We start from the raw sequence: 26,813 nt of genomic DNA, 5'->3' as shown, positions 1-26,813 counted from the left end.
ACACTTTCTTTGTGGAGCGGCCATTGTGCGCGGGGTGCTTATGAAGCCTAATCCAATCATAAATTGCAGCCCCGAACCAATGGGCAGCCCCGGAGCGGCCGCTGAATGAAGCCGGAGTGGAGAACTTTGTTGAACCCCATTGTTGGGGCTGTCACCGCTGAAAGAGCCCTAGCGGGACTGACCACTATAAAACCCCTCATCCAGGAGGAAGGGCACAGAGAACCCTGCCCGGCTCGCTAGTGGGATCTTTATTCACGGACAGACAGACGGGCGGAGGGGACGGACGGACGGACGGCCCCTGCGATGATGTTCCCCAGCCTCATCGCCCCGCCGGCCGTCTACCCGAGCCTGCTGCGGCCCACTCCCACCCTCACCTTGCCGCAGTCGCTTCAATCCGCCTTCTCCAGCCACTCCAGCTTCCTGGTGGAGGACCTGATCCGCATCAGCCGACCCGGCTCCTACCCGCCCCGCAGCGCTCCCCCGCCCAGCAGCATGTCCCCCCCGGCCTCAGCACCCAGGACGGACTCGGGGACGCCGGAGCTGCCCGGCTGCACCGCGGCCAGGAGGATCTGCTCGCCCCAAAGCTCCGGCAGCGACTCCACTTTCCTTAAGTTCGGGGTCAACGCCATCCTGTCCTCCGCCCCCCGCACCGGTAAGCGGCCTCGCCGGGGGAAGAGAAGGGAGAGGGAGGGGGTAGGGCGGACCGCCTCGCCTTCCCCTACTTAAGGGGCCGGGGTTTCTGCCGGGGAGGGAACGCGGCTGCAGAGCGAGCCGAGCCCCGCTGAGCGCTCCCGGATCGATTCGCTGCCAGCCTTCTTAATTCCGTTGTATTTCTTCACTTAGAGTCCTCTCCAGCCTTGCTTCAAAGCGTCCCTCCAAAGACTTTCTCCTTTCCGTACTTTGAAGGATCCTTCCAGCCTTTCATCAGATCTTCCTATTTCCCAGGTAGGTATAGAATAGTTCCTCCCAGATTCCGCTCTCTCTGCCCACAAATGACGTTTCTCTGCCCACCATCCCGTTGCTCCGCTCCCGTTTCCTCCCGCCCCGCCGTCTCCTTCAGCACCACGGGCGGAGCGGACAGCGCCCGCCGCGCCCGCGCAAATTTGCGCGTCCCCGCGGGGCCGCGCGCACCCGCTGCGCGTTCCTGGGTTTGGCAGCGGCCGTGGAGGAGCTGCGGAGAACTTTCCCTTCTTCCTCCTCTTCTTCTTCCTTTAAATCTAATTACACAAGCTATTAGTTTAAAAGAAAAACGGGGAAAGAGAGAGAGGAAAAAATAACCCCAGCTCTTCCATTCATCCTCCGGATAATGGAATTTGCTCCCTTTCTCCAGCGTGTGAATAGCCTAACAAAAACAACTTGAGCTTTATAAATAGCTTTTCATGTCCATTTAATGAAAATGATTTGGGGAAAGAGACGATTGTGCCATCAGTATTCTCCCGAGGAGCCCGGCATGCTGTTGTGTTTAGTTTGAAAGTGTAAATCTCTTTTGTTCCAATAATATATGGCGTTAGCTGCTTGTCCTCAGTCTTTTTCTGTTAGTTCATTACTACACAATTACCATTCACGCTTCATTAGCATCTCTGTCTCTCTTGGGGAGGTTCTCCCCCCCCACACCACACTTGTGGGTTTTTTTTTAAGGCGAAACTCTGCCCTTTTTATCATACAAATGCCACGGGGAGCCTGGCAGTGTGCTAATTAGCTGTTACTTTTCATGTCTTCGGATTGAATTCTCCAACTTGGGGGGGGGGAGGGAGAGAGATTAATATAGAAAAAAGATGAATACTGATTGATCAAAACTGAGTCCAAAGGGGCCGGTTTTGTTCTGACCAGAAAAGTCCTCGTTTTCATCTCAAGCATTAAGAAAGTGCCTGAAATGATAAAAGCTTCTGAAAAAAAAACCAACCCACAAGTAGGAGGGAAAGCTTTTCTCCCACACCTCCACCCCAGCCGGTGCGCTGAGCCTCTCCTTTTGAGGCCGGAGCCCTTTGAATCCCCCAACAAAACAGGCCACCATCGAGCCATTTCCCACGTTTGAGCTGATGGCCCTAATCCCGGTTACGGCCCCAATGAAAGGCAATGGCCATTTGAGCATGAAGATCCCTTCAGTCCCCGGATCTGTGGGCATTGGGGTGATGGCCATGGTCCACACTCACCCTGCTCTTCTGTCCTGCAGCTGCCTCTGCTGTCGTGCCCATCCCTGGCACCTTCTCGTGGCCGCTGGCTGCCCGTGGTAAGCCGCGCCGTGGCATGTTGCGCCGTGCCGTCTTCTCTGATGTGCAGCGCAAAGCATTGGAGAAGATGTTCCAGAAGCAAAAGTACATCAGCAAACCCGACAGGAAGAAGCTGGCGGCCAAGCTGGGCCTCAAGGACTCACAGGTGAGCCCTCCTTCCCCCTTGAGGTGTGACCAAAGGCCTTCCCTGCTCCCCATGCGACTGAGTTGAGTTGTTTCTGAGTTTCTCCCTCCACCCTCAGGTGAAGATCTGGTTCCAGAACAGGAGAATGAAGTGGAGGAACTCCAAAGAAAGAGAGCTCCTCTCCTCTGGTGGTTGCCGAGAGCAAACCCTACCCACCAAGTTCAACCCCCACCCAGACCTCAGCGACGTTGGCAAGAAGTGCTCAGGGGAGGAGGAGGAAGAGGAGGAAGGCCCCATGGCATGTCCCCCCAGCCCCCTGCACCCGCTGCCCTACCACCCAGCCCCACAGCACCTGCGGGACAGGCTGGGCCCCCAGACACCTCCCTCTCCATCACACTCCAGCAGCCCCAGCAAACCCTCAGACTGCTCGGACTCAGAGGAAGAGGATGAGGAAGGGGAGGAAGAAGAAGAAGAGATAACAGTCTCTTAGGTTGCCCACCTGCTCATACCATCGCATGGGGACATTGTAAAGGTGTACATAACAGAGGGCTATAAATTGAAGAGGTGATGTTCCACCTGCATGTCCGCTTGCTTCTCCAGGGCAGGTTCCCTATCACATGGCCACATGTCTTCCTGCTCCAGGTATTCCTGATTTTTCTGTCCCATGAGAAGGTTTTCACACCCATAGTGTCTGTTGACCTCTTCAAAACCATTCCTCTCCGCTTAACAACCAGTATGTGCTCAATCAGCTGCATCAGCCTGAAAGCAAAGGGGCAGACAGTTCCTTCCTTTATAGCAGGGAAATATTTTTTCCAGACAAAACACCACCAATATCAACATAATACAGGTGCTGTGGCCATTTTCCCACCTTCCAATCGAACTCCCAGCTACTACCAAGAGCTCAGAACCTGAGGATTGCTCTGATCTGGTGACGACCTCATCCCAAAGGACGTCCATGAGATGTGCAGATAAACCACTGCCCCCTCCTCACCCTCACCGTGCCACACGCCCATGGGGAACCACCACAATCGCCTTCAGGTATAACACAGTGTGCCTTGTGTAGCGGGGACCTTCTCTGTCAGTGTTGGTTTAATTTACACATCCTTTCTTTAGATGCAGCACTGTCTAACTCACTTTTCTGCCCACAGGCCTGTGCTTGCTTTCCGCTTGGCTTCTGCTATGTGCTGTGGACAGAGGAAAGGGGATGTACCTCTTTGGTTTTGACTGAACTTTGCTGTCTTTGTACAGCTTATATGAACTGTACGCTATTTTGTACACTTACTCTGTATGGATGTTTTATACCAAGGTTATTGTGAGTAACAATGGCTGAATAAGGTTTCTTTTTTAATCGAATGTTGGCTGAACGATGAAGAAATGTAGCTGTTTAAATGTGTAATTTATAAAGAAGCGCTTTTATTTTGTATTTTTTAACATGTACAGACTTTAAATATGTGTATATATAATAAAATGAATGACTACCAAATAAAAGAATGTAGATTTCCAAGCTTGGCCATTCAGCAACACATGCTTCCTGTTTGCAGGTTGGTGTAGGTTGAGTCTGGGACTAAACAGGGATACAAAATAAAACCACTTTCTGTCAAGGCTGCAGTCATTTGATCAGGTAAGGCTCCCTCTGATGGGGAGGTGGCTAAGGGTTGTAAGCGCACACTGCAGTCTGCAGACTGATCCATGCAGGAGCAGCCTCCACATGCTGCCTTAGTGGCGGTCAGCCCTTAAATGGGATCTAGGAGAGGTGGAGTCAAGCTCCACCCCTTCTAGGAGCACAGCTGAGTTGCCTTCACCTGTGCTCCCACAGCTGACTCGCCTCTTGCCTCAGATGGTTAATCAAAGGTTCAGGCTGTGACCAACAGTTTCCCTTACAGGATCTCACTGGTATAATGTCTCAGGGCTCCTGGTATCTTCACAATAAAGAACTAAAACCATCTTCAAATGGAAAATGTCAATAAAGAAGGGACAAAAAAAGTTGAGGGAAACCACAAATCTGAATAAATAAGCATCAATTTTATTGAATCATGAATAATTTAAGACTGGTACAATCATCAGCTTTATTCTCCATGACACAGGGGAGGGGGAAGGGGGAGAAGTGGGGAGGGTGAGAAGGGGAGCATGATCTCAAACAGACCATTCACAAATTCCAATCCTAAATGAGAACTGAAAATTAAATAGGGAGAGGAGCGAATGGAAAACATCATAAACGTACACAAAATACTCGATTCCTAGTTTTTTCTCTTTAAAAATGGCTAGAAAAAATTCATCAAAATGCAGCACTTTTAATCAAATATTTACATTTCTATGTTACAATGAAAAAATGTACATCTTATAGAACATATTTCATAAACTGCTCCACTGGAAACAACTAGATTCAAACAGCAACCTTCCATTTAATATCCACAAAGAAAGATTAGTATTATTATTTTTTTTTTTGCTTAGTTTTTGTATTATTTTTCCTTTTTCTTGAAAGAAAATTGCCACATTTAGACAAGGTTTCATACACAGAATATCCAAGTTAAGCATCAACAATGAAATACCAGTTTGCTTCTTCCAAAATGTACAAAAAGATGAACCCTCCCCTCCCTCCCCTTCCCCAAATAAACCACGTCTCATTTATGGCCTGTATCACTCTTGGCAGTTTTGAAGAGAATGGTTTATATTTGCAGTTTAGAACACAACGTGAATGTTGCATAGAAACTTCATTTTCTTTTACTTTTTCCTTTGTTGTTCTCCTTTAAAACAAGCCAACTTTGTAGGAAAAAAAAAGAGAGAAAAAAAAAAAAGGTAAAAGGAAAGGAAGTGTTACTGAAAAAGCCTTAAATGAGAAGAAAGTCACTTAGAGAAAGACTGAAGTCTTGATAAAAACTAAGTGCACACCGCAGGTAACCCTGCCTCCCCATGTTTCACAAAGACATTGAATCCTGTGACGCTCAGGATGAGCATTGAAATTGCCCTTTACTGTAATCAATACAAAATGATAGACAACAGAAATTCCTTCCTGGGCCTGAGCACAGGATTAAGCATGAGAAAAAAAAAAATACCCCATTCCCCGCAAATAAAAACACCATTATAAACATGTCTTATAGCACTCAGTTAAAGATTAACTGAGATGTTTTCTAGGATATTAAGTCCATTGAAAGCCCTAGCCCTGCAACAGGCACATGCTGTGTCTGCATGGATTGAGTTGGAGGATTAGGCATCAAGATTCACAGTAGTAACAGGTAAACTCAGTGCTGGGAGGCAGAACTGTCAGGACTACTGGAAAAATTAACCTCTCTGTCAGTCATTGCCAGCATGCCATGCATTTAATTCCATACAGTCACCCCATTTGGACGATACCAAGACCACATCAGGAACATCAGCTGAGTAAACCCTTGGTATTTCATTCAGTGACATAACGAAGAGTTCAGAGAGTTAAAAACGGCAACAACAGCAAGCTTCTCTCCCCCCCCCCCATCATTAAAATATTTAAATTTTTCTTTTACAACATTTTTCTTTAAAATAATAATAATTAAAAAAAAAAAAGAAGTCATCAGCACTTAGAAGTTGTAACAGGAGCAGATTCAAGACCAGCTCAGTAAGACAATGTAAGCACAGGTACGTTACAGGAAGTCATGAGGTATCATCAAACTATCCTCTCCAACTGAGTCCCAGGAGCAAGAACTCGTCTCTTCCATCACTCTAAACCCACAAGGATTAACAGGCTCTTAAGGAAGTGATCCTCGTGAGTTTTCTTTCTGTACGCTGACAAACCCCAGCTCGTTTCTGTAATTTAATGACAGCATTTATTCTAGTTGAAAATCTTTTCCTGCATGGATAAAAGAGCTCTTCAGGGATTTATAGCTGCAGACTGATATGAACCTGAAAAGTTCTCATCTCCCTCCTTTTTATCTATTTTGTTTCGTCACATTGCGACGAATCCTAACGTCTCGTACAAACCGTATTCACAGCAACGTACGATATTCCAAGAGATGACTTAGCCCTGTTTTATTTAAATAAAATCCCAGAATATACAGCACTAATTTCATCAACACAATTAGTACAAAATAAGGCATCGCTTTAAAATTCAGCACCAAAAGATAGCTGGAAAGGCTCGTACAGGTCAACAGTGAGGAGTGGTGGTTGTGTTGAGGTACAGCCCAGGGCAGCTGGCTTGGTGGGGCCGCTGGTGTGAGCATTTGTTTCCATGGAGAGGAAAGTGCAATTCTTGGTGAGGTGCTCCTGTTCCCCAACAGAAGTACAAAGCCTTAACACTGAGAGCGTAGGTGTGTGCGTTCGGAGAGGAGGAGAAATAAAACCAGGTTCACAGCTCTGCCAAAACTCAAAAGCATGGCCTGGGTAAACTCAAAAGACGCAGTACCTTCCTGCCCGCTAGAATACTATACATATATAGATATATATTTGCAGTTAAAAAGAACAGAGCTGAGTTGTAACTAACCCATTTGTGGTTGTGCTGACTGGAACAAAACCCAACGTTTATAGAAAACTGCTGTAACGTTTCATGGCAAGAATTAAGAACCAAAAGTCTGACCCATCCCTTCAGGGTGTAACTACCCACCCTCTGTACACAGGGCTCACGGGATGCCTGCGGGCTCCCTGAGGTCCCCTAGATCTGTAGGACTTCTGCAGAGGAGGAAAACTCCCTCCCACTGAAGTCAACTGAGCATCATGGAAGGATGTGGGAGGAGAATTGGGCCCTGCGTAGCAGAGAGCCACCTGATAGTTAACCAGTAGTAGGATTGATGGTTACACAGTGCTGGAAACAACCTGATTTTTTCAGACTGAATATATACTTTTATATATTCCTATTTATATATATGTCTATCTTTACAAGCACATAACGAAAGAAAGCCAAGGTTTCAGACTGGCAAGAAGAGCAGTGTTTTTTCTTATCATTCTTTTTTCCACCCCCCCACCTCCCTTGTATTATATTTATTCAGACTTCCCTGTTTAGCAGCTTTGCCTTCACGGAGTATTATACCAAGGCAAGCAATATTGTTATAGCACCAAAACTATACAAAGCTGAGTTTAATCTGAAAAGCTGATTGGTAAAAGTCCAGCCCTCACCTATATGTGTTTGGTCAAAAGCAGCATAGGCAAAAATTTCCTCTCCCCTCTCACGGGACATGGCACAAATCTGTTCGCTTTATAGCTGTGAGATCTTCCCCCCTCCCCTCCCTTTAACTATTTTTTCTTTTAGTAATGATGAGTATTTTTAACATCTTCAGTATCTTAGGCATGAGAGCTTACAGCAACTAAACAGAAGAAAACAAAGGAATAGTGCAGTTCTTATCATTGTAAGAAGAAAAACAATACAAAGGTTGCTTGGGTTGCCTGCACCCAGGTTCAAGACTGACTCTAAGTGTCTTCTTGTTCTTGCAGCTCTAATACTGAGATACCAGCCCAGCCCAGGAACACGTTCCTTTCATGAGTCTGTGATTGGGATTCTTGTCGAGTGGGAGAGCAATCATGGAAATGACCTATTTCTATCCACTGAAGATCACAACGTAGACTCCAGAGATGAATCGAGGATGTCATCGTGATGGCTGTTGCTGTTGGAGTCACTGTCGTAACTCTGGGGACTTGAGTAGTTGGCGGCTTCCTGCAGTCTCATTAGCATGTTCATCTACATGGGCAAAAAAGTACACAATTATTGTTTTCTGAGGGTAGAAATGGTACCAGCTCCATATGATAACCACATCTGCATTCACTTTGCCAGCATGTAACAAAGGTAAGGAACAGACAACTGGAGTAATTATTCCTGTGTATCTGAAAAGAGAAATTACATTTAAAACATGCCATGGCAACATACAAATTAGTCATGAACTGTGTGTTTTTCCAGAGAGGGTAAAAATGAAGAGACTGAATTGATTCATTCAGAGGGTGGTGATGCTCTGGAACAGGTTGCCCAAGGAGGCTGTGGATGCCCCATCCCTGGAGGCATTCAAGGCCAGGCTGGATGCCCAGTTCTGGGCAGCCTGGGCTGCTGGTTGGTGACCCTGCACACAGCAGGGGGTTGGAACTGGGTGACCATTGTGGTCCTTTTTAACCCAGGCCATTCTATGATTCCATGATTAGTCCAGAGGATTCTGCAAGCATCCTTCCTCTCTCTTGCTGTGACACATGGAAATGCACACAGAGCTGCTGAAACAGGCTAATCTGAAGGTACTCTAGCTTGATGTTTACACTCATAGAATCACTGAAGTTGGAAACGATGTCTGTACCTGTATATGTGAGCTAGTGAAAATTAAAACCTTTTCTACTGTCTGTTACCTTTTCACTCCTGCTTTTAGTCCCTTTAAAAGGGAAACAAGGCAGCTTCACTGTCTCAGAAAGGAGAAGCTTACCAGTGGATCTCCTTCAGCGTCACTCACTGGAACTTGCTTGCTGGTTGAGCCTTCCCGTGATAAGGAGTAGCCATCAAACCCCACGTCCTCAGGCCGCAGCTGTAGCAGAGGAGGCCACTCGTGGTGCTGTGGGGTGGCTGCCCACGGGTACGTATCCATTACCCATTTGGCAGGATCCTCCCAAGGAGCTCTCCTCCCATACAGCTGGAAAAGGGAACAAGTTTCTTTTAAAACATTCCCTGAAACATTCCCATTTGCCTACCATTTTATTTGCTGCTTACGTAGCCACAACAAACGTGCCATGATGCTTTGACTGCAGAAGAAACTTGCAAGCAGGGTTGAGCAGAACCAATTAGATTGCCATCCAAAAGCAGAATCTATTAGTTTTAAGTGGCAAGTGGTTTTGAGGAGGCCAACCACCTCCTTTCAGACTGCAGCACCATTCTGTGGGTGCCATTTGAAGAAAGGGAGATATACAAATAACCTCTACGCAGAAAGGTGGGTCTTTTTTTCTCCCCCCCCGCCACCCCAAACTCGAAGTAAACACAGAGGACAGACTGTTCATGTTGACGTTCAGTTCACAACAACAGCTGGCTTATCTGTCCACCGTTGCTGTGAAACCACAGCTACAAGAATGTGAAGGAGGAAATGCGATACCTGTTATCGAGCAGTAGTGATGGATGGATGTCAAAGCAAGGTTTTCAAGCCAAGGGAATTTCTCTGTACTCAACCAAGAAAATGTGCCAGAAGAATTTGGCTGTGTGTTCACATTTCAAGTAAGTGTGCTGTCTCAAAACCTTTTTCTCTTTCCAACAGACTGTTACTGAATCCCTACACATCCTTCTTGCTACACTGTTTGCCTTAAATAGATAATAAATTCCTTTGGATGTCATATTACTTTAAGTACAACTCGAAGTGACTTTCAACTTTTAAACTTCTGCTTTATGCATTTCTGGCCCAACCACCTTTCCACAACTGGAGTCCATTACTGGCATTTTGTCACTTGAATTTGGAGACCTCTCATTTTCCTTATAAAATGCACAGGGGGAAAAAAGCATCAGTGTTGGACAGGAATTTACCAGCTCTTTGATGGATATAGAACTATCTCCTTTTCCCACCCTCCAGGTTTTATTATCCTCTCTGCTGCCAAACAGGAATAGTTAGGGCAAACTTTGGAGCTTTCTAGGGCTGTTCCTCACATGGCCGTAAGTGGCAAAGTACACTCTGCAGCAGCACAGCAGCAGGGAGAGCCCAGCAGATGGTGCTAGGCAATCTTACAAACAAAACGTGCTTAATCCTTGCACTGTGTTGTTTTCCCAGCATAATGTCTTCAAGCTGTGATTAACCAGATCTCTTACTTTATCTTGTTCTTGAATTTACAGGAAGACAACATTGTTGGTATGTGCAGAGAGTTTTGTATTTGTCACATCCTTACAGCCCAGAAGGTGCACGTAGTTCCTAGCTTACTTCTGAGAATGAGATGGTAAGTGGAATTTCCTTTGCAGTACATGAAATCATCACAGATCGAATGAGATACCAGCTCACTATTCCCTTCCACATCACCCAGTTCTACCCCTTTCATCACATCAGCGCCTCCTAGAGAGAGGTGCCATTAAGAAGTGGAAATCTTAACAGGTTGGTTCATAAAGCACCAAATCACTGGAGTATGAGCAATCATGGCAAGAAGCCACAGAGTCTTTGGGCCCTTTTCCTTGGTGCTGCATTTCATATCAATACATTGAGCAGGAAGAACAAGGCTGAGGTGTTTTGTTTTTGTTTTCAATAACCCTGTAATTTTCACATCACTGTTTTGAGGAACCAAAACCTCAGCAGCTCCAATGGGAGCAATTATTGAAAGGATCCCTTTGGCTCGCTTGTTTTTGACCCAAAATAGTTCTCTAAATGAGAAACAGAAACATACAAATAGCTCGGTTTAGGTCCAGAGAGATCAGAGTGAAATCAGCAGTCCACCCTTCCTTTTTGGCAGGCGATTTCATATGAGAGGATGTGTTCTTAAAGGAGCTTTTGTGGGTGTGGGGGACAGAAAATAGCCCAAAATGGAACACACATTTCTAGCATTAGCTTGTTAATTAGTAGGGCCCTGGCTGCTCTTTTGACTATGTGAGTTCTATTCTTACCCACAGACAAAAGAGGAATTTCAGGGTAATTGAAGAAATAATTTTAAAGACATGAGTTTGGGGAAACTGGATTGAAGCAGATAAAGAATCCAAAGCAAAAAGGGAGAAACCGAAATCCTCACTGCACTTAGAATGCAAGCCATTCAGAACACCTAAAGGAAGATGAAGATAGCAGGCAAAACAAGGCAGGGCAAAGAGAGTTTTATAACTGTGGTTAATCTCATCATCATTTTCCATACCTACTGATCAGAACACTATGGCAAGCCTAAGCATCACTGTAGAAATCTGTTTGTTTGTTTGTTTTGTTCCATTTCAAGAGGAAACAAAATCATTACATTTGCCCTTTTCACATATTTTAGGTCTAAAATATCACTGGCTCCTATTACTCTCCTTTACAGGGACTCTTGTGTCACACCCCTGTGTGCATTCCAAACACTGATTATGTTCCTTACACCAAAGTGATAAGGTCTCCAGGCCCTGTCACACTCCCAATGGTGATGCCCCTACAATGGCATCAAAACACAAGCACACTTTACACTTCCCATCTACCTTCAACCCTTTGTTAACCTTCCACGCTCACGTTGTGACCCAGCTTTCTATTTCTGCATGTGCAATCTTGCGTTCTGCTTCACTGCAAAACAAGTGGTTTTAAAATGAGCCTGTCCACTAACAGATGCTGCCAGGGCAAAGCTTCAGGTTTCATTTGTCCTGGGTCTTTATGTTACAAAAATACAGGGAATTTTCTCACAGAAAAAAAAAAAAAAAAAAAAGCTTGATTAAAAATAATGACTTTTATGCATGTAATACCCAAAATTTACTAGTATTTGGCTTTGCTGTCGCCACAACAACCTTTTAAATTACATGCTGCTATTTTTATTCTGAGAACTGAAGAACCAAGAAGGTCATTCTTTCCATAGTTGCTTGGCAAGTAAATCCACAGCAAAGCTCCCTTTTAAGCCTTCCTCCTGATTCCAACATGCTTCATAGTCACAGAGATGCTAAGAATCGTATGGCAGTGCCCCAAACTATCCAAGCTGCTAGAGTGTATGAATGATACACAAAGAACAGACAATCAAGTGATGAATTCACTACAGGCTCTGAAAGAACTATGAAGAGCTCTACTTGAAAATTCATCCAGTAGATTGAGAAATAATCACTATTTGATTGTTCTCCCTGAAGTTAACGACAACTTGGACTACGTTCTGACCGATGTGCAGGTATTTTGTGTGCAAAGTCATATCCACAAAGTTATATCCACAGAAAACTCTGTTGCTATTCAGCTTCATCTGATGCTGTGTTGCCCTCTGTTACTCAAGATTAATGAGCTTTGATTTCTGTTGGCTTACCTGCAGCCCTTCTCTAACTGCCTCCAGGAGATATGGGATGATGGAGTAGTTCCATAAGTCAGTAAACCAAACTCTTGAACCATCCACATCTATTGGACAAGAGAGGAAGAGCCGTGGACCTGGGAAAGGGAAATTCAGATATTATACTCAAATCACTGTGACATGAAACAAAATAGGATCAAATGACAATTTCCAGTTCTTTAGAGAAAGAAGGCAAGGACTGGAGAACAAGAGTAGTAATCTGGTGTAGTGTTCTCCCTTCAGAGGTACAAAGAAATTCATGAGGTACATTATACCTAATGTACGAGGAAATAAAACATACACATTGATGCATGTCTGGAAATGCAACTCTTGGCAGACTGGGCACAACACTTACCGATAGTAACGTCAGAGGAGCTGTGAGCCTCCAAGAACTTGTTCAGATGTTGCCAGACCTTTGGAATCCAATCAATAATTTTAACCAGCTCTGCATTTCTCATCCTGCCGCTGATCTCTGTTTCAATCAGTTTTCTCCTCAGGAAACGGCCAAGAAAGCCCTTGACTGGCTCGGTGTGGTTAGCACATAGCACCCATCTGTGGCAGAAGAGGAAAAATGCTCATCATTATTCTTTAATGCTGGAGAACAAAATCATTATCGTCATATTTCAACCTTGTTAAGAGGATCAAATATCTTAAAAATCCTTTGAAAAGTCAAGGTTTTATTAACTGCAGTTATTAAAATAATAGAAGGTGTTGTGCTAGGGGACATGGTCTAGTGGGAAATATTGGTGGTAGACAGATGGTTGGATTGGATGGACGTCTTTTCCAACCTGTGATAACATAAAGCTACAAGGTTAGGGCAGCAGCTACTAGGGAATGGTATTTCTCTCCTATTTCAGATGAGAAGAACAACTTCAGGTGACCCAGCAGCCGTTACTCTTCTGTGAGCCTGCAGACAGAAATGAGAAACATGAATAAACAGTACCTGAAATTATGGTGAAGTTGAAGATTCGGTGTTGACGAGGTGGCTTGGTTCATTGTGCCAATAATATACGGACTGTTAATAAAAACAAACAAAAAAACAGAAGTAAATCAAACCTGTAAACAAAGTAAGTAACCAAGTAGTGAGATCTTAACATTAAAAGGGTTATTCAAACTTTTTTGTGTGTGTGCAAGTCAAAAAAGACTTCGTACTTACAACCAGATTCTCAAAAGCTTATGAGAACATCAAATTCTGACAGCAAAATGGAAGTTTTGGAGCAGCATCTTCCACTAAAAATGGCTCTTGGTACTAAAGATCTACTGCACTAAATGAATGCAAATTACCCAAATCCTCTATTATGTTTTAATTACCGACTATGGAACTGATTATAGATCAATCTAGATCAATCTAGACTTCCTTTTTCAGGTCATACTTTGGAAATGTCATTCTTGGACTGCATTATTGGGATATGGAATGAGTTCTAAGCTCTCCTTACCATTTGTGGTACTTGCAATTTAGAAGTCCATTGAAGATTTCTCCTAGGGAGCTAACATGATGCAAGTTGTCCAGAATAATAACAAGAGGCATATCTACAGCATTATTTTCACTATTACATTGGTCTGCCAGGTTGGACAGGTATTGGCGGAGTTCCTGCAAAGCACACAATGAAAACAAAATCCAAACATTAACAGAGCCTTCACCAGATGTCTTGATAAAACAGTTAAGATCAATTAGCTAGTGATGCTGCCGAGACAGCTAAAGCAAGAGACTGTTGTCTCTTGCACACTTTCCACAAGGAAGCAGAAAAATCTGGGTTTCCTTCCCTTTCTTAGGTTATACTGAACATCCAGAAAAATGTATGAGATAAGGACTTAGAGGGGTTAAGATTCTGTCTTTTCATTTACTTTTTCTTCTCTTTTCCCCCTCATTTGTGCTGTCCTGATATGACATTCAGAAGACCGAAATGCACTTTTCTTCTTCAGGAACATACTGAAATCCCTATACACCAAGCAAGACAGGCACATTCATTCCAGCTAAGCTTGTTCTCTGGTCTTGCAACTGTGCTTATATATCAAAACCAACCAGACCAAATCGATCTGGTATAAAGTACTCCCCAGTAGAGGCCAAATGTAGATGCCTTCAGTAAGAATGATGAGCTGAGTGCTACTGCAGAGTGACTGGGTGTAGCCGAAATGCTCTCACCATCTTTAAAGCAGAAACTACACAGTGCATCTCTCAACCATCCCTTTTCCCCGAGCAAGATTTGCCTAAGGCCATCAAACATGCTGCTTTTTTATTACTATTATTTTTTAACCTGGACATTCACTGAAGGTATATTTGGCAAAAGCAAAAGCGCATAAAAACAGAGACATGCCTTATGAGCTCAGGAATGTGTCTGGACAACAGTAACCACAGAGACAACATATGCAGATCACCACTGCTGATACCTGCAGCTGCAGGAATTCTGACAGCCTGCAGATGCATTCCATGTTTTTTGGGAAAAACATTCACTTGCAACAGGGATTTCTTAAGTTAATAAGAACTTTATGCAGGCATTTAACTTCCACAGCAACCCTCAGGCCACCTGAAAACCCTAACACCTTTCAGTGTTCAAATACACACCTGGAAGCCTGCTATTTCACACCCATCACCGGGTGAACCCACAGTTCAAACCTTAAATATTGCTCCTTTGGGGATTATGGTACCGCACGAGCGTGATTTCTGTGTCCTCACCTTACTGGACTTATGGTCCACGTTGAAGGTTGCAATAATTCCGTCAGCCAGCTCCCTGCCCTCCCGCAGGACCATATATTCAGACAGCCGGTTTGCTAGGTATGTTTTACCAGTGCCACTGGGGCCAGACAAGATAATCCGACGGTGTTCCATCAGGAGAGAGACATAGCGCTGCAGTATGGGCTTTGGGATCAGCGACTCAAACACCAGGCAGTCCAAGCTGTTTTCACAGATACCTGCAACAGTAAAGAGGTGTAATACTTGTAGGAGTTTCTATTTTGTATCCAATTACCTGCTTTTTGTTGTTGTTTAGATCCAACCTGACCAAGCAGTTTATTACTTCACAGGGAAATCCCTTCTCCTCCTTGCTATCTCTCACAACAGGGAACAACACATATAAAGACATACAGAAGTGAGCTGTAGGCTTCCACCCGGATTTTCCTTCAGCTGTCCCAGCGTCTCACTGTGTACTTGGAGTGAAGATTTAGGTTGGATATCAGGGGAAAGTTCTTTACCAGGGGAGTGGTGAGGTGCTGGAACAGCTGCCCAGTGTGGCTGTGGATGCCCCATCCATCCCTGGAGGTGTTCAAGGTCAGGTTGGATGGGGCCCTGGGCAGCGTGGGCTGGTATTAAATGTGGAGGGTGGTGGCCCTGCCCGTGGTGGGAGGTGATCCCTTGGAGTCCCTTCCAACCCAATCCATTCTATGATTCTATTTCAGGCTACACCTTTCACCCATAAGCCATCTGTTTTACAGTATTTTGTCACATGCAGCACACATTCATCCAGAATTTACCTGTTTACTTTTGAATCACTAGACAAAAAAAAAAAACAAAAAAACCAGCTATCATCAACTCCCCCTGATTTCCCAAACACTTCTAATTAAAATCCTTCTCTGTCTGCTGATAGCTATCTCTTCTAACATAAAACTCCTACTGATAAGCATTTATGCTATGTCAGCAATCACTTTAGGCAGAATTGGCTCAGACAAAACACACGGTGCTTCAAAATAAACAGAAGAAAGGGAAGCTGGCAGATCAGACAGAGAAATGTTTGCACCTCGATGGTTACCTGGAATATTAAATATTTATATAGGCAGCTTTATACCTCAAAGGTGCATGTGAGTAACTGTTTTCCCATAAATTGATTAAATACATTCATATCTGATTGAAAAATGTTATCATGTATGCTTTAGTCATTTCCAAACGTACTTTGCTGCTGAAACAATTCTGCTGTGTTGCCTGTGGTGTGATGTGCTCTGAAGTACAAATTCAGGCACCAATTTAAGCGGTCTAGAGAAAGCTGCTAAGACTAGAATTATTCCTATTGTTACAGACTGAAGATCTACTAAAATCATAGACTCCAAGTGCTGCCTTCATCAAATGAAAACAGAACGATGAGTAATTAAAAGAACAGGAAAAATAAAGACAATAAAAACGTTTCTACTCTGAGTGTTTTGACATGGTATGCTTTGATAAAAGTGTAATTACCCACTGATCAAATGGCATTACCTTTGATGGTAACCGAAATAGTATTGTTTTCTCCCACCAGGTAGCCACAGGGCAACAGCTCAGGTGTCTCGGCACTATTTGTGCGTTTGATCTCTCCAATGCTGTATCCCAGAACACTGTCTGAATTCAGCCCCAGCTGACTCACTGGATCCACGTGAATGATGTATTCCTATGGTGAAGAAAGAAGGGGAAAATTTACGAGGCATTGAAATTGCTGTGCCTGTAGGTAATCACACTGAGTTAACTACTGCTCAATGCTGTACAAAGCCTGTTCAAAATAACACACTAACCCTCAAACATAAAGCATAGTGAATCAGCAAGTAACTGCTATATGTATATATATGTGTGTGTGTATATATATATATATATATATATATATATATATATATATATATATATGTGAGGAAACCATGGAAAATAAAGTTAGCAGACTTGTCTCAAGTTATATATCTTTGTACAACTCAGCACTGCTTGGACATATGCTGAAACACACACCAGAACATACATCTGAGCCTCTGTATAGATATCCTGTTGTGAAATACTGCGTGAATACTAATAACAATCAAAGCAGAGAGCAGATGTTACTTACTGACCTTAAACAACCGTCTAACAACACCATCCAGAACATCCCATTTGGTCTTCCCACTCACTCCAATGCAGCCTATGAGGAAGGTACGAGGCCTTGAATCCTAAATGCAAACAAACACATATTCAACTTAGTAAATAAATCCTAATGGTGTCAGTCAAGTCTGCTTAAGTTTAAAATCTTGGTGTGGTTGTTACTTCTTTAACTTACAGCAAAATCCGTATTCCCCTGTAAGTTTTTTACAGTGTTGGGAGACTCAAACATAGGGAATACGTCAGTGGTACCCAGTGATAAGCTAAAGGCATTTATTAATAAATAAACAATCAAGGTTGGATCTAACAAGTATTTGTCTTTGTGGCCTATCGTTGCTTCTAGCATTTCACTGTAACTTCCACTAGATCATCTCCATTATTAGCTCACGTTTTATTTAACCCTAAATAACACAAAAGCCTAAGAGCTTTGTGCAGCTTTTAACATATGAGTTTTAAATATACACCCTCCCAATGTGCAGATTAACTCCCTGAAGCTGAAAAATTGACCTGGTTTTCAGAGATTCTGAAAAGCTTAACTTGTAACATTATCAGCTCCATCACCGACACATGGCCTAGCAGTCCTTCATTACTGACATAGGTTCACGGCCAGTGCTGATGGCACCATTAAGAAACTGTAAAGTAGAAAACCATTGCAGATGAGTCCCATGAGACAACCTGAACTGGTATTGTTGGCTTTCAGCATTTCTACAGAAGTGAGAATTCAAGTGTTTTGTCTATCACTACTAACACTCCGGTAAACTATTTTGCTAAATATATATATATATATATATANTATATATATATATATATATATATATATATATATATATAAATTTTAAACAATTTAGAAGTACTTTTCAACAGAAGCCTCCAAACCAGGTAAGAACACAGCAGAGAATTCAAAGGCAAAGTCACTCATATGTCAAAGCTCGGGACAAAATGCAACTTACCTCCTTCCATTTCATTTCATCCTGAAAGCTGACAACTATTTTGACATGTCTGCCTCCTTCCTTGCGGGCAGAGCCATCACCAGTGTCATCTAACAGCATGTCTGTGAAGAGAAAACATGAAAAGCTTCAGAGCTATATCTTAACAATGGAAGCTATTCTGCTATATGCTAACATTCTCATGCCTGGAGGTAAAGCGTAAGAACCAGGTTCACTGACTTCCTTCCAAAATACCAAGGTCACTCTTAAAAGAGATAGTCTGTTGTATTAGGCGTGCACGAACACTCGGGATGTAATGTGATAGGCCCTCCCCTGCTTGATTATGCATATGTAGAAGGGGTGTAGATGAAGTGGAAAACATATGTAAGGGACTTACAGAGTCAAATAAACGCCATTTTATTGCTCACCACATTGCTGTAATGAACAGCGTGTAATTTGGTTGTGGCCGTCAAAGCACCTTACCGAGGGACGTGACTTAGGAGGTTACCAGATTAAGGTAACAATGGTCATCAGAAATTATTAGTCAGTTACTTTGCATTTTCCTTCCTACAAAATATCCCCCATCCAAAGTTTCTGAATGCAGCGCTCAGCAGCTGAGGTCATATTTGGACAACTCCAGTCTAGGGTGTAGCGAAGCTATGATGACATTTTAAAAGAAGGCTTTATGCCAGCTCCTGACATATTTCCTCACCTTAGCTGCTAATAATTTTCATGCTTTCATTTTTCCATGGCTAACCAAACCAAACCTTCCCAGAGCAGGATAAAACCTGCCCACCATCTTTCTCATTAAACTCACCGAGACTAGTTGACTCCGTGAGGTTCAAACTGTGTTGAGAGAGGCCCACCGAATGTCTCGGAGAGGATGAAATGGAAGCCTGAGACTGAGCCCTGCTACAGCTGCCGTGGTTTTCAGATTTCAGTCGGTCATTTTCTGCTTTTAACTTCTCGATTTCACTCTTGAAAAGACAAATCAGTAGTTAGAAGGCATGGCAAAAACACTCTTAAAAATAACACCCCTTCCATAAAACTTTTCAAAGTGTTTTAGAAAACTTAAGTATGTGGGAATTCACTAAGCACTGAAGTGCAGCTACTTCAAGGCAGATGGATTGGGAATTTTTAAAGAGTCCAAAAGAATAGTTTCCCCATTGCCTTCTCAGGTTGGAACATATAAGTGCTGCAGTATTGAGGGAGGGAGAAATCATGAACTCAGCTTTTTTAATAAGCATTTGAGAACTTCACATTCACCTCCCTTCAGATGTTTATTGTGTGGTGGAATGGCACAACAACGACACACACTTTGATATCTAAGGTGGTTGTTTCCTACCTGCATTCTGTTCATTGCTTCCCGAAGCTGGTCAAGCTGATGAGCAGAGCTGAGGGCTTCTAGACGAATGTCAGTCAACTTCATCTCCTTGTCTCTTAGTTCATTGCGTAACTGCATGACTGTTTCTGCTTCACTGTCTGTGCATTCAGAAATACTGGGAAAGAGTGAAAAGGAGACACTGAACTATAACACATGTTACTTCTTAGGTGGTGCTTCACCAGCAATTAGTAATACAAGAGGAAAGAAGTACCACTTTTTACTCTACAGGGAGTAGATAACAGTTCAGGCTTATCTCATTAGCGATACTATAAACCAGAAGAAAAATAAGCCATGGAAACAAAGGAGACCAAAAAAATCTCATTTGTGGTAGTTGCCATAAAATAACTACTTGAAAAGCAAAATCTAAGTAATGAAGGAGGTGCAGGCGCAAGTAGTAGCAGCAGTTGGCTGAAGATTGATGATTTTACAGAAAGATTTAAAGCCCACCAGGTGTGAGCTTTAAATGTTCCCTGAAATGTTCTGGAGGGCTCTGGAACTCTATACACCTATTCAAGCATGATAAATTCCCATCTGCTTTAAAGCACTCATGCTCAAAACATTTTTGGTGGCATTTTAATTCCCTTCTCCCACAAAAAAAAACAACCACCGCAAAATAAAAAAAATCTAGATGAGTAACATTTCAGCACATTCATAAGTGAATGTATACAAAGATGAACTACACAGCTGCATGCTCTGAGGGATGTTTCGCCTACAATGTGTCTCTTTAAATCAGGTTAATGAGAGAAGTTTTCTCCACCAAAAGCTGGTATGCCAAAATACATGCTTTACTTTTGCTCTATACTTCCCTCAGTTCATGTGTTTACTCTTTTTCTTGTGTTTAAGCTTTTTGCTTTCTTTCCAAGATGAGAAGTATGTATTCTGCATTTTGACTGAGGAGGGATGGGGTCATCTTGAACAATTTTCTGGCCTCAGAGTTCTAAAACCCAATTTTCTGCAGTCACCAAAAACTCAATGAGTTCCATTCAACAGAATGGAGAAGCTTTAAAAAATTCAGGCATATCACTAAACCACGCCATTTGATCTTCAGTAAATTCTTACCTTTATCTGAATTTGTCATTTTAACTGGGGACTCCATTACTGCAGATTATTATAAAAAGTGTTGTCTATAGCCCAGAGAGAAAACAAAACACCAAACATGGCTTTGTTGTATCATTAGCAGCCAGAGATCCAATTAGTTCTGCACTCCAAGGTCATTCCTTGCTGTAAACACTATTCATACTCAGCATGTTTTGCAGAGGAAGCTCCCCAATGAAAAATTAAGCTATCCCACGGTAAAGATGCAATGATTTTTAGCTTCCCGGATGCTAATGCAAAGGTATGAGCTTGAAAGTCAGCTTACATGCCTTTAATTCCCCAAATACATAAATTAAACTCTTTTATCTTTCCCTGGCTTCTCCTTATGGTACAGAACATTCAAAATAAATCCCACCCAGTTGAAATGTTTGCTCTTTGCTCATTGTTTTGCCATTATGATGGGGTTAAGGACTTTATCAAATCTGCTTACCCAAACACAGCCCCTCTCTGGGAGATAAAGCAAGTACTGCTCAAGAACAGGAACAACCAGCAGCAGCAGACCAGCACAGATGTACAAGACTACCCTGCTTGGCCCACTATGTCTTCTGCTGTGGTCTGGTTTTAGCAGTGCAATAACTCAACAGCTGTCAAACTCTTGCAGTCCTTTTACAGATTTGCAGATTCTCGTTCAGAGGAGCCAAACAGGACGGGATGTTGTAAGATACACTTTGCCATCAGCTGTTTCTAGAAAGCAGCCTAGAGATGTCCCATAAAACTAGCACATAAAATGCTCAAGCAAAGCATTTTTCTTTTCTCTAACAGTGTACTAAGATGCTTTCCAGCCATTTTTCCATTTAAAAAATAGAAACAAAAATAACTTACAGAGAATTGGAATGAGAAGCTCTCAGCAGCGGTGTCGAAACAGTAGAGTTATGGTGCGGTAGCTTTGGTGATGAAGGTAATGAAGAATCTGTCATCTCCTCAATATCTGAATGAGAAGATGCTGACTTGGGAGACTTCTTTTTACCAAAAGCTTGCTTGAAGGAGCTGCGTAACTGAAAAACAAGACCACAGCAGTAGGCACATCATGAAGAATGCATCCAATACGAAAAGCCACAGAGCAAAACTCCAACATGCAAATATTTCAAACAATAAAGCCATACTCACAAGTTATTAACAGAGCTAAAAGAGAATAAAAAAGCTTTTATTTCCTTAACTACTTTGTGAGATTAATAAGGTCAATAGGACTGGACATCAGTACTTCCTATTTTTAATTTTTTACAGCAAATTATGTTCAGTGAGATGAGCAACAGTGTAACAACTTGCAGCTATGATATAATGTGGCTCAGACGAGGTTAATGATGCTGAAATGGTTAGTTATGTAAATGCATGGGTTAGCTTTGTATCTCATAGTTTAAAGTAGGTCTTCCTTACCTCATTGACCTGCCAGAAGAAGCACAAGCAAGAGGAAGTGGGGGGAAGGAAAAAAGACAAGTTTTAACAGATAAAGCCCGTAATAAGGAAAGCTTTGGATTTCTAAGACAAACATGACCAACAATCAATAAAGTACGAGAGTTACTTTAAAACTGGAACCCTGTATTTTCTAAAAACAGCTTCTTCAAACAATATACAACCATTTTTTGCATTATTTGGAGAAGATATCAGACCCAGGTCTCTTTAACTACTACAGCTATATTTTCCCCTTGGCTCAGATGGAACGTTCTAGCTAACAATCACTTTCATATCCTGCTTTTCCTTTCAGGAACAGGTATTCCACCAAGTGAAAATACTGAAAACACTGAGTTTTCTCTACACACCTGCAACTCATTTTCTTTTGAGTGTGCCTACCATTTACCAAACAGCTTAAGCAATCCATCTAAAGCTATCTCAAAATTACATGCTGTAAACAGTGCTGCTAAATATGAGATGAAAGCTATTTTTACATGAGACGAAGTCTAATGAGAAATGCTGAACATCTCTTGTCTCAGCCCTGAGAAAACAGCCATGTTGTTTCTATACATAACAAAAGGTTCTTGGTAGAGAACAACAGCAATGTTTGTGAAATTAACTAAGTGCGAGTGATACTGCTATATTCTGGTTTAATTTCCAGTCTTCATTTTATACCAATGCATTCATATTTAACACAATAAAAACACTGTCCTGTCTTCTTCACCGTGTTTCCTTCAACTTCTTTAAAGAGTTGTGTGTTAAATGAGAAGTGTAGGCCAACGTAGAGACCTACTACATGACAGTGAGAAACTAATGTAGAAATACCACAAGTTTTTACCTTATCCAAAGCTTAGTGGTTACAGAAGGTTTGTCACAATAACTAAAAGCGCTGCCAACAATTTGAAGATGCAGCAATTTACCCTTTCTATAATGAATGCATAACCCTGCACAAGGAAATGACATTGCTTCAGTTTAACCAGTGCTGTTATGAGGAGGGCAGCAATACTGCAGTTATGGAAGAGCTAACAAGATATTCAAATGAAACAAGTGTGATAAAAGAGAAAAAAACAAAAGCCTGCTCAAGAAGTACTTTAAGTACAAGAGGTTTCATAAACATTTCCAAGGGGATACTGCACAAATACATATCAGACTTTCCCAGCTCAAGCCGCATTTTGTAGCTCTAAAGAAAAGATCCCTAAAGAACCAGGGAGATCTAAATTCAGTGGGAGGGAAGGGGTGGAATGATTCACTGGCTACAGTATGGGATCTAGGGACTTTAGTCCAAACTACATTCAGACTAGGTCACTAAGGCAGTTACAGTCTAATTCAAAATGGAGCTTAATACATTGTACCTTTCCTCCAGTACATGGTACCTTGTACACAGTACAAGATGAGCAAAGAAGGAAAAATGGGAAATGAAAGGTAAGTATTGCAAAATCCTGAATAAGGTATGTTTATCACAGTAATTTCTTCAAATTTGGTATTTTTTTCGTGTAGAATTTCACAGTGACATTCCAGATAAAGCTCTTAAAGTGTCTAACATGTTTACTTAAAAGAAGAAAGTCCTATAATGCAAAAAGAAAAGAAAACATAGAAACAATCTCTCATTGTGGACTTGTTCTATTTTAATGGCAAACACAGAGCTTTCCCTGAGGGGTTGGACACCATACTACTTTTAGCCAGACTGATTTTTGACAGCTCTTTCTACTTTAGGACCGGCCTTTTGGCTGCTAACATAAAATTCAATCCTACACAGCGTCAACACAAGCATATACATCACTTACAACTCAATTAAGTCTTCCAAAGGGTATTTACGCAGGATTTAAACAGCACCTAGTTCTTGTGCTGACCTGCTGCATGTGGGGAGGGAGGAGCTGAGCAGCTACATTTCACCATGCATGTTCCGACAGCTCTATGTAAACCACACACAATCCATTAACATACACTCACCCAGTTCTTCCTCTTCTTTTTCTTTGAATCACTCTCTATGTTGCTTCCCACGCTGGAGTGGCTGGTAGCACTGTTAATGCTGGAGACGCTATCCGAAGAGTGCTGCCTTCGGATCCGCAAGTCTGCGGGTTGAGCAGCTCCAGTTCCTGCACATCGACAGAGGTGGTGTTCAATATGATATCCTGTATTAATCATTTAATCTCAAATGAAGAGTTTGAAATGGGAAAAAAAAAGCACTTAAGCAATCACTAACCACAGCTGAGGTTCTGTTTATTTCAACGCAGTGCTCCTAATGCTTATTTCTCATGAAGAGATTAAAACCTCAGACCCAAACCACTCAAATATATTACTTCTCACCTTTGCAGCTGAGCTCAGGTGTGTTGATGACACCATTAATGGCAGCCTGGGCAGCAGCATTTTGCTTCTTCAGTAGTTCAATAGTCTTCCTTAGCTCATTCAGTTCTGAGTCCTTAGAAAAGGAAACAGTGGTAATATGTCAGAAAATGCAGCTGGTACCTGGCTGCACCACCTTTCAGTCCAAGCACTGGGGTTTGACAGAATTTTTGGAGTATTTATGTCCAAGGAAAGGAAAATGAAGTTTGGTATACACTTGTGGAAGCAAGATCCTCAAAAGGATGCAAAATAGCTTTGTTATTTTAAGACAAAAGATATACATGCTCTGTAATAGAGGAATAATGTATATACACATACACTGTCCTGGAAAACATTCTGCACTTCTTTTAGACTCAAGTGTGAATGCACTGGGAAGAAATTTATTTAAGCCTTTGACATTATCTCCCATTGTTTTCTCCTGGAGCTTGGACAGGTACACTCTTTGCTGGGTAAAGGACTGGCTGGAGGGCCAGGCCCAGAGAGTGGAGTGAACAGAGTTTAGATGTTGTACAGAGGGACATGGTTTCGTGGGAAATACTGGTGGTAGGTGGACAGTTGGACTGGATGACCTTGGAGTTCCTTTCCAACCTTGGTGACTCTGTGACTCTACTTGTACACTTGCCTTTTGCTCAGCTGTCATGGTGAGGCTCTGCAGTCTGATCGTCATGTTTCCCAGACTCTGCTCAAATGCTGCCACAAGGTGGGCCTGAAAATTAAATGACACAGAAGTGCTTGGTTCTCTCCCAAACCATATTTGTGCACGTATCTGAACACATCACCTACTGCATTTCATTGTTCATCACATCAATGATACAGAGAAAATAGCGGTGAGTCAAAGGGCTTGAGCATGTATTGTGAAAATGTTTACCAGGGTATGGCTGATATCAACAAAACCTTTCTGGCCCCTGGGAGATAAGGTCCTTTATGGAGCCCCATCTCAAGCTATTCAAGTTCATGCACTCTTCTGGGTTGTTTAAATCTGTTTACATTCTGTGATCAAGTGAAAACACACATTGCCACTCTGTCAAAACAGAATGACACAACTGATTCCTTTTATTGAAACTCACAGATTAAGTGATAACAAACAGGCATGGAAGGCCCTCCTTGGTTACTGAGCTATGTCTCAAAGCTACTGCAAGCAATGACATGAAGGACCCCCTACCACAAAACGCAGGGAAGAGAAATGATACAAAGCAACCCATGGTTCTAAACATCTCTTGCTGTTCATTTTTCAACTCAGGCTAAACCTTCTGTGTCAATATTTCCCCCGTGCATTCAGAATTCGCACAACAGAAAACCAGAACTGGAGTTTGAAACAGAAAATTAAAGGTTGGAGGATAGGTTTGATTCAGAGAATTTTCAGGATTCCCTTGAATGCTTCTAATCTTTAATTAAAAAGTGAAGATCTGTATCATCTGTACTACAACAATTATAAGAACTCCAAAAACCTGTAGGAAGATGCTGTAAAAAGTTCCAGAGACCAAGGACATTTGTTTAACTTTTCTGAAGCAGCGAAGCATTGACACTGATGTTAGAACTAAAACCTCTGTAAAGAGGTGAAATACAGACAACACTATTGAGGTCCTGTGGCTAGTCTGCAAGCTGCTCCATCAGTTGATGCTCTGCAACTAACTCCGTGGTCTCTGAGTACCTGGGGGCACCTGACTTGCTATAAAGGTCCAACCTGCTGAATACTATCCAGAACCTCCTGGTGCTTGGATGGTTCCCATGACAGCAGGGTTGGAGCTCAATGATCTTTATGTTCTACAATTATCACAACTCCATCATTTTTCAACTTAAAATCTACTTGAAACAACAAAACTGTGTCAAATCTTTCCAAGCAGAAACAGACATCATCTCAACTAAATATATCTATATGGCACAGCCTTTCACAGAGTCATTCCAGACTTGGTCATCATCAGCACACAGCTGACTTACCCTAAATAATAGCTCTCACATTCACACTGCAAACAAACACGAACAGTACAATAACACAGAGATGTGCACCTCTCATTCCCACCAGCCCCTATGAAAATAAGCAGAGCTGAGGCTGTGAGAAAATAACAAGTAAGCTAAACCATTACTACACGTGTTTGAAAACGTAAACATTTATTTAAGAAGCAGACTGCAAAGTTTCTATTGGGAGGGAAGAGTGGGGTGTGGGGGTGAAACAGTGTTCTGTAATACTCATCAAAACACTGCAAACATTTAAAAAGAGAGAAAGATGATTACATGGATTAACAAACAGCACATGTAAGGGGATCTTGCCAAGTTTAGTATTCCACCTATTCAAAGAGCTGATGGACACCAATGTCCTCCTCAGTAGCATGTGCTCTGACATTTATCTATTCCCACAACCGAGGATGTCAGTATGACCCAAGCTGATGACTGTTTATCTGCTGCTTGTTTACTCTAGACCTGCTTATTTTTGCAGTAAGCTTCTGTTTTTCAGATTACTTCGATCTGTGACTCCAGAATAGAACACACAAATAAACTTGCTCTGGGTCATGCATAGCATTGCCTCAACACTTCCTGGCTTCAACTGTTTTTTTCTCTCCAAGTGTAAACACCAAATTCCAGAGGTGCTGCCTACACTGGCAAAAATGAGGTACATTCATTCTTAAGGCCATTGCAAATTAATTCTCACAGCCCCATA

General features: G+C 42.4%; 2 protein-coding genes across 16 annotated transcripts in view; one reads left to right on the top strand and one right to left on the bottom strand.

Annotated features, from left to right (window-relative positions):
* The first annotated feature begins 94 nt into the window (after positions 1-94).
* On the top strand, positions 95-3,859 carry DBX1 (developing brain homeobox 1). Its single transcript, XM_015863394.2, has 4 exons — positions 95-652; positions 844-945; positions 2,174-2,376; positions 2,474-3,859. The coding sequence occupies exons 1-4, from the start codon at positions 304-306 to the stop codon at positions 2,843-2,845; spliced, it is 1,026 nt and encodes a 341-aa protein (XP_015718880.1). The 5' UTR covers positions 95-303; the 3' UTR covers positions 2,846-3,859.
* Positions 3,860-4,356: 497 nt separating this feature from the next.
* NAV2 (neuron navigator 2) overlaps positions 4,357-26,813 on the bottom strand; it is a 181,250-nt gene continuing 158,793 nt past the window's right edge. For 9 of the 15 annotated variants that reach the window (XM_015863388.1, XM_015863389.1, XM_015863381.2 and 6 more), the window contains 17 exons: positions 24,780-24,863; positions 24,122-24,233; positions 23,765-23,910; positions 21,800-21,808; positions 21,248-21,420; positions 19,292-19,445; positions 18,764-18,923; positions 17,971-18,071; positions 16,996-17,091; positions 16,403-16,571; positions 14,894-15,129; positions 13,656-13,810; positions 13,163-13,234; positions 12,575-12,771; positions 12,199-12,317; positions 8,715-8,918; positions 4,357-7,993 (listed from right to left, as the gene is read on the bottom strand). In XM_015863388.1, the coding sequence (XP_015718874.1) occupies positions 7,868-7,993; positions 8,715-8,918; positions 12,199-12,317; positions 12,575-12,771; positions 13,163-13,234; positions 13,656-13,810; positions 14,894-15,129; positions 16,403-16,571; positions 16,996-17,091; positions 17,971-18,071; positions 18,764-18,923; positions 19,292-19,445; positions 21,248-21,420; positions 21,800-21,808; positions 23,765-23,910; positions 24,122-24,233; positions 24,780-24,863 (2,313 nt within the window). In that variant the 3' untranslated portion in view covers positions 4,357-7,867. The remainder of the gene's footprint in view (positions 7,994-8,714; positions 8,919-12,198; positions 12,318-12,574; positions 12,772-13,162; positions 13,235-13,655; positions 13,811-14,893; positions 15,130-16,402; positions 16,572-16,995; positions 17,092-17,970; positions 18,072-18,763; positions 18,924-19,291; positions 19,446-21,247; positions 21,421-21,799; positions 21,809-23,764; positions 23,911-24,121; positions 24,234-24,779; positions 24,864-26,813) is intronic. The other 6 variants (XM_015863390.1, XM_015863391.1, XM_032445166.1 and 3 more) reach the window with 1 other exon arrangement.

This window comes from Coturnix japonica, chromosome 5, assembly GCF_001577835.2.
Source record: "Coturnix japonica isolate 7356 chromosome 5, Coturnix japonica 2.1, whole genome shotgun sequence".
In the NCBI taxonomy this organism is placed as follows: domain Eukaryota; kingdom Metazoa; phylum Chordata; class Aves; order Galliformes; family Phasianidae; genus Coturnix; species Coturnix japonica.
Note: the sequence above shows the minus strand (reverse complement) of the source record. Positions and strands in the feature narration are given on the sequence as shown.